The sequence below is a fragment of the Crinia signifera genome, chromosome 3 (assembly GCF_055691185.1).
Source record: "Crinia signifera chromosome 3, ASM5569118v1, whole genome shotgun sequence".
In the NCBI taxonomy this organism is placed as follows: Eukaryota; Metazoa; Chordata; class Amphibia; order Anura; family Myobatrachidae; genus Crinia; species Crinia signifera.
The window spans coordinates 104,419,045-104,433,378 of record NC_139219.1 but is presented as its reverse complement, the minus strand read 5'-3'; the positions used below and the strand labels follow the sequence as shown (position 1 = coordinate 104,433,378).

Here is a 14,334-nt window from a genome sequence, read left to right as displayed (position 1 = left end):
TATTAGGGAGAAGAGCACCTGTTCTCATATCTGTGCTAATGGTCTGTCAGAAGAAAAGAATCATGAGGCCATTCTCCGATATGTCTTGCTGAGCAACATATAGATTTAATTACCATTTCCATCTGGACCTTAACTGATTTGTTGTCTAACAGCCAAATAAAACGAGGACTACATACTGTATTTCAAGATCCTATTCCAAGCCTGTGGCATATATACAGTATCTTAGACAGCAAGTCAACCGTTACACAGTTCCGGCAGCATGTACAGTGTAATGGTTAGCATCACTGCCTCACAGCGCTGAGGTCACGGGTACTCCCATCATGGCCCTAACTGTACAGAGTTTGTATAATCCACTTGTACTTGCATGGGTTTACTCCGCTTTTCCTCCCACAAAATTTACTGGTAGGTTAATTGGCTTCACACAAAAAAAGAATAAAGAAAAATGAACCCTAGAATGTCTGTGTAGTGTTAGGGAATGTAGATTGTAAACTCCACTGGGGCAGGGAGTGATGTGAATGTTCAAGATATTCTCTGTAAAGTGCTGCAGAATATGTGTGCGCCATATAAGAAACTGTAATAAATAAATACATAAGTATATAGTGTTCACAGTTATGGATATGTCACATGCTTAGTGCCGGTATCCTTTGGTATTTGAATAATGCTAATTCAAACGCAAGTGAAACCACATGTCAAGCATGGCAGTTTAGTTGGGATTTTCAAATTAGTTAAAAAATTGCATATAAAGAAGCCTAATTTTACAAGCACTAGTAATTTGCGGTCAACAGCCAGTAGCAGACCTACAGATGTAGCTAGTTGTCTTAGCAGCGATAAGTTGCAAATGTGTGTCTGCAAACAGCTGCATGTGCATATAAAATACACTAGCTAAGAATCAGGTGTGTATAGTAACAGTCCGGCGCACAAGTTCCAAATGGTGATGCGACTGAATCACAAGATCAACCAGTGCATCTGCATTTGCATTGTCAACCAGTATGAAATATGTTCACACAACACAAGAGTTGACACCAGAGACTGTCCAAGGCAGTGCCATGTCAGTCGTATAACCGTCATTGGGGCAGATGTATTAAGCCTGGAGAACAGATAAAGTGGAAGGAGGTAATGCACCAGCCAATCAGCTCCAAACTGTCATTTTTCAAACATAGCTGATTGGCTGGTGCTTTATACATCTGTCCCATTATCACATCTGAAGTAGGCCCTCAGTCCTCAGAACCCAACACAGTTCATATTTTCCAGGTCACATGTAGATAATTTAAAATGTGACAATGCTTGGTGACCTGGAAATCACGAACTGTTTGAGGTCCCTAGGACAGAGTTCGGGAACCACTGGCCTAGGGCATCAACAAGCTTTAGGCCCAACCAAAGTGAAATCAATTTCTCTGCTACCAATAGTACTGGAGATAGTGGGCAGTATTCAATGCTTCCGATTCACCATTTTTTTTTAGGCAAATCGAGCTGTTTTCACTCCTTGTGGTGAATCTTTTTCACTGAAAATCTGATTCACCCTATTCAATGTTCACTGTTCGCAGTGAATGCCGGCCAGCGAGCCCCTGTGGCATTGAATAGGGTGACAGGAAGGGATGGCAGCGAATGCTCCAGCAATCCGGTACCCTGCGAATGTGCAGCGAATCCTAAACAGGATTCGCTGCACATCGCGCAATTTATCATTGAATACTGCCCAGTGTCTGCTCTCAGATATCTTCCTCAACATGGCTGATCCAGTCACCCTGTCGGAGTTGCATATTGTACCTGTAAGTGTGGTAGGCGCTTAACCATGCTGATCAGGGTTATTCTATTTGCTGCAGATGCAACCATTAAATACAAGTAGATCTATTACTACACTGCATTTCTTTGTATGAAGGCTTGCAATACTATATCAACACACATATGGAAAAGGAAAAGGTACGGCATATCTCACCATGTTGCTCTGAGATTGAGTAGAACCATACATAGTCAATCCATTAGATGGTGCGACAGATTGTGCCATATCAGCTTGTACAATACCTCTGCGGTCAATTAAGCTAAAGAAAAAAATACAAAATGGAAAAAAAAAAAAATTAATTGTTTAGGATTCACCTCATTTTTTCTTATTTTTAAAAAAGTAAAATAAAATCATAGAAAAGAAGGAAAATGAAAAATTTCAGCAAACAATAGCTTTTGAAAAGGACAGTGTCGACATGGATGCTCAATAAGTGTAATGTCTCGTTCACCATGCTTCGGGTGGGCTCGGTGCCTCACTACGCTGGGCACACTATTCTAAAGGTGCATACACACTGTACAATTTTTTTGACCAATTTGGTTGAAAGACATTTCCATTGAACCCAGTGTCCTGGACGAAAGATGTTGACAAAAGATATTGTCAACAAACAAACGATGAATGATGATGCGCATACCCGCCAGTTCATCAAGATTGTTCGTCAACTGTGCGTGCAGCTCAATTTGAATATCTTTCAAAATGAGCCTATAAACTGTAGCTAGATCTTTCTTCTTTCATCTGTCGTCAATATCTTTAGTCAACATCTTTAGTCCAGGACACTGGGTTCAATGGAAATGTCTTTCAACCAAATTGGTCAAAAAAATTGTTCAGTGTGTATGCACCCTAAATCTCATCTTTGCCAACATGGATGGTGAAGTAAGTGCAAGTTGGTTGTATAAGAAGAAAAAAAAAATCATGAAATAGACTCATGTTGAGCTTTTCATGTGTCAATGTAGAGCTAGTGCATGTCAACATTTTTCGTGTGTCAAACAATGGTGGTCGACATACTGATTGTAGACCTATCGACCGGATACTGCTCTTCTCCTAGCAGCCAGTTCCTCAACATCATGCTAACAGCACATCATTACCTCTGTACAACCTCATTGTTTGCACACAAGTAATCATTTTTGGTAATATGCTGTTGAGCAAGTGCAACCATGCAAATGTCAGGGCTATATTTTGAGCTATTCATGCTTTTATATGTGTTTTTCTTAATATGTTTTAATAAATATAAAATATATAGTTGTAAAGATCATCCAATTGTTATAGAATTTTATTCATTCAATTCAAGCGCTGATCCAAACCCTCAGGGCTCACCCTGTTGGTTTTCTTGCTGTTACCACCGATTGACTACCCCGATTTTTGCAGCTGCTGGATCAAGAACCTCCTGCTAAGCGCCCCACTTGCACTTCACGCAAAGTGCTTTACCAGTTTACTCTCCAGCAATCTAGATTTGGCAGTTTATTTTTTTGCCACATAAAGAACAGGTAATGAGTGACATTTCCATAGAATAAGTTATCTACACAGCTGGACATTGTAGTGGTGTCGAATGGCACATAGCAAATAACAAAAAATCATCAAATGATTTTACTGCCAGACTTAACATTCTACCAACTAAAGCCCTAATCCTAAGGCCCCCATACACTATGCGATTTGGGCACGATTTCACCCGATTCGGATGAATCGGGCCGTGAAATCGGCCCAAATCGCACTTGCAGACACCCCCTCCGATCCGATGCGTGGTCCCGTGCGTATCGTATCGGGGTCGGGAGGTCGGACGGGCTGCACATAAGATTTGCTAAATCTTATGTGCAGCTTAGCCCCGGAGCCGTGCGGGGGATGACAGCGGGTGGGGGATGACGGCTATAGAGAGCCGAGCAGGGGGAGGCTGCATAGGGAGACAGGCAGGAGGCACTTGAAGCTGTTGTGGTGGGGTGACAGCGGGAGCAGGGAACCGGGCAGGGAGGATGAAGCTGGCTGCCGGGCAGCGGCGCGAGCCGAGAGGCACAGATAACTTGGAAAAAAAAAAAAAAAAAGCCCATACAGATGACTAGCAAGCCATTGATTGGCTGAGACCTCTCTCAGCCAATCGCGCAGCCTCCCCCTGCTCGGCTCTCTATTAGCCAGCATCCCCCGCCCGCTGATGTCCCCCGCATGGCTCCCTCCTCCTGCAGCTCCTCGGGGACTGCATATGATAAATCCATGCGATTTATCATATGCAAACCTTGGCACATCAAGTGCCTAATAGTGTGTCCCCCTCCCGGGGAGCTGCAGGGTGAAGCCAGGTCCGACTTGTCCCTAGGACAAGTCGAACAAATGTATGGGGGCCTCTAGACATATGCAATTAACTCTATTCTTAGCAAAGAACTATACTGGAGAAAAAAATAAATAAAAAGAAGTCATACTTTTTTTTCAGTCCCATCCTCCACATTCACTAACACCACCACACCAATACTACAACACCACACCAAAAAGCCAGCTTTTATCATATATAAAAAATCAGAAATCTAAACAAAACCATGAATTCAGTAAATAGAATGATGTAAAAAAATAAATACTGTATATGAAGACAGACAATAGTGCATCAAACAGAATTTCTTAGCCATGAACTTTCATTTCATACATATACAGTGTATATGACACACACACACACACAATATATATATATATATATATATACACATACATACATACACACATACACACACACACACACACACACACACACATATATACATACATACACACACACACACAGACACACTATATGTACACCTGCATACATATATACGAACATACATATTTACATACATACTGTAGACTCAAGTGTTAGAGCCAGTAGGTATGCTGGCCGGGGTTGGGATCGTTGGGTCTACAACAATTGGGTCGACATGGATCTAGGTGGACATGGGATAGGTCAACAGTCAAAAGATCGACATGTGGTTTTTCACCTTTTTTTGCCCAAATGTCGACACAGTCGACATGAGCACAGTTTGAAGTGCACCACATCACTTGCTTCGCTCGCGAATCTTTCGGACAAACTATTTTATTCTCCCACAACGCCCTAGTGGATGGTAGGGCATGAAATACCGCCTGTCAGCACCTATCGGTTTAAAAAACAGTGAAATACCCCATGTCAACCTAGACCTTTGTCAACCTAGTGGTGTCGACCTAATTGTTGTAGACCTAATGACCGTATCCCGCTGGCCGACACTGACAGCCAAAGGCAAGAAACCTAATCTCACACCGCTGGGATATACATATAAAACTATAAATGTATCAAAAACAAATATGGCATATTCACTATGGACCTGGTTTATAGATACACATTGATCACACTGGGTGCTTTTGCTGGGATCAGACACCAGCGCTTTACATAACAATAACATAAGCTCCCAAAATAGACTTGCATTCAACTATACATCTGGCATGTTATAAATAAAAAAGTACCTATATCCACGTATACAATAAATTCAACACTCTACCTGCAGATTAGGAAATGTCATCTTATTTAGTATCCATAAATGCATCAGTACTTGTGTACTTTCACGGTGCCGTGCGTCTGTGTCCCCTTACGGGGCTCGCTGCACTCGCCCACGCTACGGGCTCGGTGGCTCGCTACGCTCACCACACTATCTAAAATCGACTACATGCCAACTTGGATAGTGGGGGTACGAACTATCCACGTTGGCATGGAGTTTACAGCCCCGCAGCAGGACACAGACGCACATGGATAGTTTCACGGCACCAGAAAGTACACAAGTACCAATGAATCAATGGCAACATGCTCACAACAACTTTGTTAGGTTTGTAACACCGTCATCATTAGCATGTACATGGTGCAGCAAGAACCTTACCTTGGATTCAATGGTCCACAAAGTGCAGTACAGCAGTTAGTGATAATATTGCCATAGCTATATGGATTATAGTTTTCTTTCCCTCTTTTACTTGACCAGGAACCTTTAATCTGCAAAAGTTACACAATGTTAATAAGCACCTGGTTGTTTAGTGTGGTAGTTCCTTTTAACAAATACAGTATACAGCCCTTAATAAAAATAATTTGCAAAGATTGCCACATATGTTTAATTTTGGTCTGTCTTTGTTAGTGCTTACTACAAACTAATGTTCAAAAATGGGATTTGTACAAAAGACTTGATGACTGATGACTGCCAGGGTCTACCAACATGACCAGCGGCAAGTCAGCTGTAGCACACATGCTACAGACTAGTTGACACCATACCATTTGTGGTATATTATTCCTGAACCAGACACATCTACAGTCATTCCAAAATGTGTCTTCAGCATGGTGAAAGAAAAAGCCACTCATTTTATGTAAGTGTCCAAATTCCTTATGCAAGACAGATGTCAATGATGAAAATTGAGCACAAGTGCAGTTTTTATTTTGCATTGCATTCAAAATAAAGGGAAAATAAATCTGGCATATATACAGACAGACAAACATACAGGCCGGCATCCTATCAGCCAAGGATGGGGCTTGCTTATAGGGAATTTAGGTTGGCTGATCTTGTGTATACAGGTCGAGTATCCCATATCCGAATTATTCCGAAAACCATACATTCCAGAAAGTGAAAAAAATATTTTTTTTTTGCTAAAAACTCACTGGGGACATTTGTAACAGCACTACTGAGTTCATAATATGTAACTGGCACTATATATGTACAAGAAAATGATTGCTTGGCATTCAAATTCAATATCAAAATTCAAGAGCTAGTACACACATTTTGTTTCATGTTTTGAAACCTTGTTTTTTGAACAAATAAAATATATTTGTGTATATTTTGTGTGTTAATAAAATATATTTGTGTGTATTTTATGTGTTTATACAGCATAAATGCAAGATACTTCAAAATACATCATTGAAATATTAAAATATTCCGTTATCCAAAATTCTCCTGGTCCCGAACATTTTGGTTAAGGGATACTCAACCTGCATTAAGCATAAATCAACCAGGCTCCAATTAGATAGCCCAAATCGACCAACCAGCTTTTAATGCAATACGTTTTTTTTTGTTGTTTTTTTTTATCTGGTGCTGTAAAAATGACTGCAGGTAAAAAGATACACCTCACCGCTGCTGCACCAGCTGTTGTATGTACAGTATCATAAACAATATAACTATTATATTGACTCTAAACGGTTAAACCATTTCCCCAATTTAGCAAGTGATCTCTTACAGGACCCTAGTCTTCTTAGGCTTACTTTGTTTTGGAAGCCATTGAATAGTAAGGATACCTCTATATATAAAGGGTTGCGGTCTAAATGGCAGACAATGTCTAGACAGCCAATAGGTCGACATGCACAAAGTCAATAGACAAAAAGTTCATATTAAAAAAAAAGAAAAAACGACATGGAAATTGTCGACATTAAAATATTTCTCATGATTTTTTGTGTCAATTTGTACATTTCCTCACTTGGACACTAAATTAGTGCAACTGGTACCCTTTCTTTGGACCATATTCCTCATTGCGCTCAGCATACTTTACTGTTCCCGACAGGAGTTCCCATAGACGGAAAATATGCATAAGTCCAAAAAAGGGATGAAAGAATTCCCCAAAACTTATGTTGACCATTTGCTTGTGTCTATCCCATGTAAAAGGCAGGACCTTTACAATGAAGGAAACCTAAATTTCACCCTACTGTCATTGGTTGAGATGCTGCTTTTACTTTTTTTTCCAGACAAGCACATTTCATGAAGAGTCTGCTCAGACCGTGTAAAAATTAGGAATTAACTTTTGTAATCCCTGTTCTGACAGCAGTACTGCAAATAGTCAGCAATGATTGGTGGATTTCTACTTAAATGAGGCAGAGCAAATGAATGACTTACATCTTCATTGGTAGTTTGATTTGAACTGATCAAATAGGTATGAAAACCTGACAGGCCAACAATTGACCAAACAGAGAAGAAACACACCACAGCTTCCAAAACAGTGATCCATTAGTCAAGGAAGATACACTTTAATGGCAAACTGTTTATCAGAATATATGAAGTCTTATGGAACATAAGCAAATACATTTCTTATAACAAGAATGCAACTTGAGACCCTGGCTCAGAACTTTAAAATCTATAAAATAAAAATCTGGGGGAATTACAAAATCTTTAAACATTTTCTTTGAGTATTACAAAAAAGGAATTCGTTTATGAAAATATTTTGTCGGTCATTTCAAAGACAGGATTAATTCAGTTAGAGAGTAAATAACTAATAGAAACAAATCAAGTTACAATGAAAAGGGCTCAAATGCATACATTTCTTATGCATACAGGGTAAAAACTGGCTTCTATTGTATGTAGCAAACAAATAGTGGGCAAATATTATGCAGAAACTGAAGGTGAGTACACATTAGAACACCGGTTCTCAAACTCGGTCCTCCGGACTTCAAGACCCCCACAGTGCATGTTTTGAAAGTCTCCTCACAGAATCACAAGTTAAAAAATTAGCTCCACCTGTGGATCTTTTAAAATGTGTCACCCTGATGGGTGACCTGGAAAACATGAACTTTGTGGGGTCTTGAAGACTGAGTTTGAGAACCCCAGCATTAGAAAATAAAATAAAGTATATGCACAATAATGACCATAGTTAACAATATTTTTGTGCATATCGTCTAATACAGGGGTCCTCAAACTATTTTGCTCTGGGACCCGATCAGATATTTACGGGACCTCAGCAAGTTGATGTAAAAGGTCATCACATTACATGTGTAGGCAGCAGACAGCAGATACATGGCAGCATTGTGGAGGCACAAAATGATGGGAGGAGTCTAGAGTAATAGAAAATTCAACAGATTGTTCAGATTCCTTGAATCACTGACTGAGATTAGAAAAGTCATCAGTCTGATGGTCAGCAATATGGAGTTGCGACCCCATGCTAAGCAGGTGGGGACCCACTTTGGGGTCAGGACCCACAGTTTGAGAACTGCTGGTCTAATGTGTATAAACTATATTTTTAGCGATGCACTCTCTCAGGGATCGTTAGCAATATCCTCGCAACAGAACACAGAAAACATTTGTTAAAGGATATCTGGCTGGACTGTCCTTTAAGGCATTGAGAAATCCTGTTTGTTGAGATCCTAAAATTGCATAAAACAGAAAAAAAAATGAGACATAAAAATACACACAAAATAAAAATGCAATTCTACTAATTTACAAATAAACAAAACAAAGCAAGTCCCCATATAACATCAATTTAACGCTGCATTCTGAAAAAGAATAATAAATACATGTTAAATGATTAGGGAAAAATATGAGAAAAATCCACCAGTGAACTGTAATGAACTTGCTGAAGTAAAGTTTATGAAAGCACTTTGATTTAATGCATTGGCAGAAATGAGTGGTGAATTCCTACTGGGAGTACATTATAATTTTTTTTGTTGTTCAATACATTGATAACATAGTACTTTCCAATTTTTTTTTAAACTATTGCTGATGTGTATTACAGGGTTGCCTACTTTTCAGCTGCCTTCTCCGGGGGAGGGCAGCCAGCTAGCCAAAGAAGGTGGCTGAACCGATGGACATGACGTGAATGGGGCATGGCTGGAGGTGGGGCTAAAGTTGTGCTGTATTTGGGGGCATGGGCATTGCGATCTCAACATCTTGGCCAAGGCCACCGCATTGCAATGCATGTATTTCAGGCATTGCAGAATGGGACCACAATGACACAATTTGAGTCATCGATCCCTCTCAGACCCCCCACTGATTGGGAACTGCGGGAGGCTGGGGGCATTCCAGGAGGCTTGCCTGCCTTCCTGTGGGGCCGGGAGGCAGACCTGATTTCCGGGAGCCTCCCGGCCATTCCAGGAGGGTGGGCAACCCTGGTATATTATGAAGAAAACAGGAGATAACAGATTTAAAAACAAAAAAAACTGCTGCTCCAAGGTCATAGAGGAAAAACTGGAGAATGTTAATTTCTACACAATCAATCTCAGACAACAAAAAACATATACTATAACACAAGAGAGCAATCATTTATTATCCCTTGCCCTGGTGCCGAACTTTACAAAACATTTTCTTATACTTCCTTACATAAAAAATCAGTAACCAAGAAAAATGGAAATATGAGTAAATACAAAACATGTGGCACATGTATATCAAACTTCGCAAAGTAATAGTATATTATAGGAAAAGCAGCATTTACTTTGCCTACCTAAAGTTATAGGTCTCTGAGAAAAATACAAGGAAAGTTGTCAAAATGTTAACCAACCATAGTTTCATAGCGGAGATTCATATTAAAAAGGTAAGAGTAATATAATAGTCCAGTAAAAAAAAAATCAGTACGGCTGTTCACAAACGATATAACTAGGTCCTGTGGGTTGGTAGTCCAGGACCAAATTGTAATTGTTTATGTTTAAAGTGCTAGGCAAATTCAGTGCTAGTGGCTGCCAAACTTAAAATAATGGACAATCAGAAGCACAACTTATATAGCACCACTTAGCAGAACCAAAGGAAGACAGGTAGTCATAATTTACGTATTTCAATATTTTTTCAAAATGGATCCATAAAACTAAACAAAAAAAAAACAACCTTAATCCTATGGGTGCCATGAATAAAATTCTGGTACTCTGGGGCACTATGATTCAAGAAAGTTTACTATAAGAAGAGAAGAGGAGCTCCTATTATCTAGAAAAATGATGGCTATCCTTCACACTCCAGCTGTTGTTGAACTACACATCCCAGCATGCCCTGCATCAGTTTTAGCATGGTCAAATAGTAAAACTGATGCAGGGCATGCAGGGATGTGTAGTTCAACAACAGCAGGCGCGTCAAGGTTAGCCATCACCGATATTCTGGAACCACGAAAGGAAGAGTTTAGTATTGATACGAGTGTAATATGGAACTTTTCATACCTCCTCTTCATTCCAGGGACAGCTGGTCATCAGAGAGCTGTCCTCGATGAAGGATAATATATTATCCTATTAAGTTTCCAGCATCCACCACTGGCCCACTGCTGCCAAGGCCGGGAACACCAGAGACCAGAGTCCTGACAAATTTAACTGAAGTATAGAAATTAGGCCACTCCCATTTAGTAAGCAGAGTGATAACCTCACAAAAGCAAAAGGACTAAAGATTTTTCACACATTTAAACCAGTGGTCAATTTGGTAAGATTTACAATTTCTGACTTAGGCCAAGAATATTGGACAGTCATATAGGAAACAGGAATAGCTGAGGTCTAGAAACAAGTAAAAAAAAATATAATCGCCAAAGAGACTAAACTTGGTTGCCATGGGCAACATCCCATCTTCAATAGAACTCCCATCTTAGTTAATCTACCGCAAAGAAGCCTATCAAAAGGCCACCAAATTAATTCTGCCTGCAAACCATTGGCAATTTTGTCCCAGACAAAACCCATCTGATCCAGATAAGCCAGATGAAGTTATCAAGTTGGTATATAGTTTTCTATTCACATAATACTTTGTTTTGTTACATCTGATAGGTTCACATCCCAGGTATAGGAATAGGGACTATAATGGAGGAATTTCCTTCAACAAGCACAGCAAGCATAGAGGTAAAGAGAGTGGAAAATACAGATAGATGATGGGTGCATGGCTTGGAAGGTACAAACTAGACATTTTACTGCCAGGAAAAAAAAATAAAAAAATAAAAATAAGGAGCATGGTCGGCTAATGAATGAGAAAAAAAAATTAAAGTACTGTAGGATCAATATTAAGAATGCACTACAGTATAACCACATGCTGGCATTAATTTCAGTCATAAATATTGGGTGGAACACACAGCTGGAGCACTTAACCCCGCAATCTTCCGATTATATCTAACTCAAGTGTTTTATAGGTATGTACAACAGTCGGGGGGGGGGGGGGGGGCGCAAATATTTGAGGCACTGTGAAACTTTATTGAATTTTGCTTGCTGTACGCCGGTCAATAGAGCCTTTTCTGTATTCGGTTGTCTCAGCTTTGACTTGATTGCAAGGCGGACAGGTGCTGCATCAGTGAAAACTCCTGGTTCTAATGGGGTTTGCAGTTTTTGTGGTACTGCAGTATGTACTAGTTAATCTTTTAAACTAAGCATTTTGAAATATGTAATTAGGTCTCTGGAATAAGGTTTCAAGAATTGTCTCATTCCATGGTAGGCGCCAGTGTTTCTGAATAATGGATTCCACATTGACATATGCAGAGTCATATTTGGTGATAAAATACTGTAGCATTGGAGTTTTGCATTTCTAGTTTTCGTCTGTAATTGGTGGATTGAATGTCGAGCTTTCTATCGTCATGGTGGTTTCTTCTGTTTTAACAAGGAATTCTGTACCATAACCATATGTATATACACATATACACTTTAACTAGAACACAATCAGCAGCCTGTCTTGCACGTCCGCATTTTCAATATTATTACTATGCATCTGACGGTCCATTTAAGTTTATGGCTTCACGATGCAGCTTTGGAGCCAAAGATCAGGATTAATCAGGAAGGCTTCTATATCATTACCACTTACAACACTCTTCATGCATTGATAGTATGGCTTTTACCAAATACACGATTTCCACAAAATCATTATAAAAAGGACTTGGTCCCTAGGCTCTTTTATTGTCAATTTGAGCTGCACTTTGCTGGTATAGGTCATAGGGTAGATAATATGAAGGTAGCCCACTAAAGGTAGATAGGGCTTAGGTCGACAGGGTTGGAAAGTTGACAATGTGAAGGCCATTTTTTCCCCCAGAATGTCTATATGGACACCATATCAGTGTACCACATCCCCTCGCATGGCTCACCATGCTTCAGGTGCCGTGAACCGCTGCTCTCGGAACACTTTCATTCTTCCTCCATTCCCTAGTGCATGGTAGGGTATGAAATATTGCCTGTTTTTGAAGAAAAAAGGTTAAAACCACTGTCGACCTTCCCATTGTTGATCTAATGCAGGCTTTCCCAACCCCGGTCCTCAAGGCACACCAACAGTGCAGGTTTCGTAGATATTCAGGCTTAGCACAGGTGACTTAATTAGTATCTGAGGGATTCTGATTAAACGACCTGTGCTGAAGCCTGGATTATCACTAAAACCTGTACTGTTGGTGTGCCTTGAGGACCGGGGTTGGGAAAGCCTGCTCTAATGCTTGTGGGCGACCGTCTGACCCTGTTTCTGAGTGCAGAGAGTGAATAATACATTGTTTTAGGAAGCAGAGTTCAAATGAGTATGGGTTATTGGGTCGACCCAATTTAGAATGACATGTATTGGGTCGACCACTGAAGGTTGACAATGGCAAGGTCAACAGTCAAAAGGTCGACATGAGTTTGTGTAACCGGCATGTGCCAACAGACTAGATTTCATGCCCTACCATCCACTATGGCGTGTAGGGAGAATAGAATAGTGCACCCGAAGCATGATGAGCGCAGCTGTACCCTTTAAAAAAGTGTCCATGTCAACATTTGGGACAAAAAAATTAAAAATTGGAAAAACGCATGTTGAACTTTTGACCTTGCAATTGTCGACCTTATGCTTGTGTCAACCTTCCAACCATGTTGACCTATTTCAGGTGTTAACTTAAGGTATGTTGACCTTTAGTGGTTGACAACACGTCGACCTTAATAGGGTCAACCTAATGACCATATCAACAATTTTTGTACAGGATACACGTTAATTGACAAAATAGAATCCAGTACCCAGTGAACATTAATAACTTCCCACAGTGCGCTGACTATGTATTTGTAGAACAGCAGAAAATCAGAAATATGTTATTATGCAAAGTCAAGGTCCTGTCTTTTTAAAGTATATATTTTCCTTCAGTTCATTTCTGCTCTACCACGAATTACCATTACAGTATATAGTGTCAAATATGCACACCTACAAGTACTAGGATTAATTTGATTCCAGGTTGTTAATTTGTGCCCCTTTATATTCAGATCTATTCATCTAATGGTGTGTACACATGGGCACGATATGGCTTCCGATGTTGCAGATATATCGGAAGCCATATTGCATGCCTATTGTGTACTTTTTAGGGCTAACGAGCCCGATGCGTGCTCCCGAGTGAGCGCAAATCGGCAGCAACATAGTGAGGGCAGGCAAAACTATATAGTGCAGATCTGCACTATATAGTCTTTGTGCCTTTACTCACATAGCTCCGGCGGCCGCTTCTCCTGGGGCTGCAGGGCTGAAGCGCAGTGACCCGGTCCCGGAAGTCTGCCGTATAGAGGAGGGCGGGGGGTGTGACCTCTGATATATGCATGGGGGGTGGCGGGGGGGAAGCTGTTGCTGTGCCGAGGCCCCGGGTGTCGCAGCACCCCACCATCTGTGCCCCTGCCCGGCACCTGGTGACAGGTATCGGTACTGTCCTCTCCTCTCCTTTATGCCGTGCGATGCGAGTCCCGATGCGATCAGATCGCATCGGGACTCGCATCGCACGGCATGTCGACCGTGTGTACAAACCTTTTTTTCCATAAGAAATAAATACTACCAAACCAGCTAAATCGTTGGCCATGAATAATTATTATTAGAAGTTACAGAGGTTGGTTTGGTTACTGAGGTAAAAACAAAATTAGTACTGTAAGTAGGCCAGCCAAGTCCTAAACAGATATTTCCTGTTGAAATGATGTAGTG

The 14,334-nt window shown here is 40.5% G+C and overlaps 1 protein-coding gene across 5 annotated transcripts in view; it reads right to left on the bottom strand.

Annotated features, from left to right (window-relative positions):
- Window positions 1-14,334, bottom strand: part of ZDHHC14 (zDHHC palmitoyltransferase 14) — a 107,774-nt gene that overhangs the window by 15,869 nt on the left and 77,571 nt on the right. For all 5 annotated transcript variants that reach the window (XM_083176343.1, XM_083176341.1, XM_083176340.1 and 2 more), the window contains 4 exons: window positions 8,807-8,855; window positions 7,615-7,717; window positions 5,629-5,738; window positions 1,934-2,036 (listed from right to left, as the gene is read on the bottom strand). In XM_083176343.1, coding sequence (XP_083032469.1) covers window positions 1,934-2,036; window positions 5,629-5,738; window positions 7,615-7,717; window positions 8,807-8,855 — 365 coding nt within the window. The remainder of the gene's footprint in view (window positions 1-1,933; window positions 2,037-5,628; window positions 5,739-7,614; window positions 7,718-8,806; window positions 8,856-14,334) is intronic.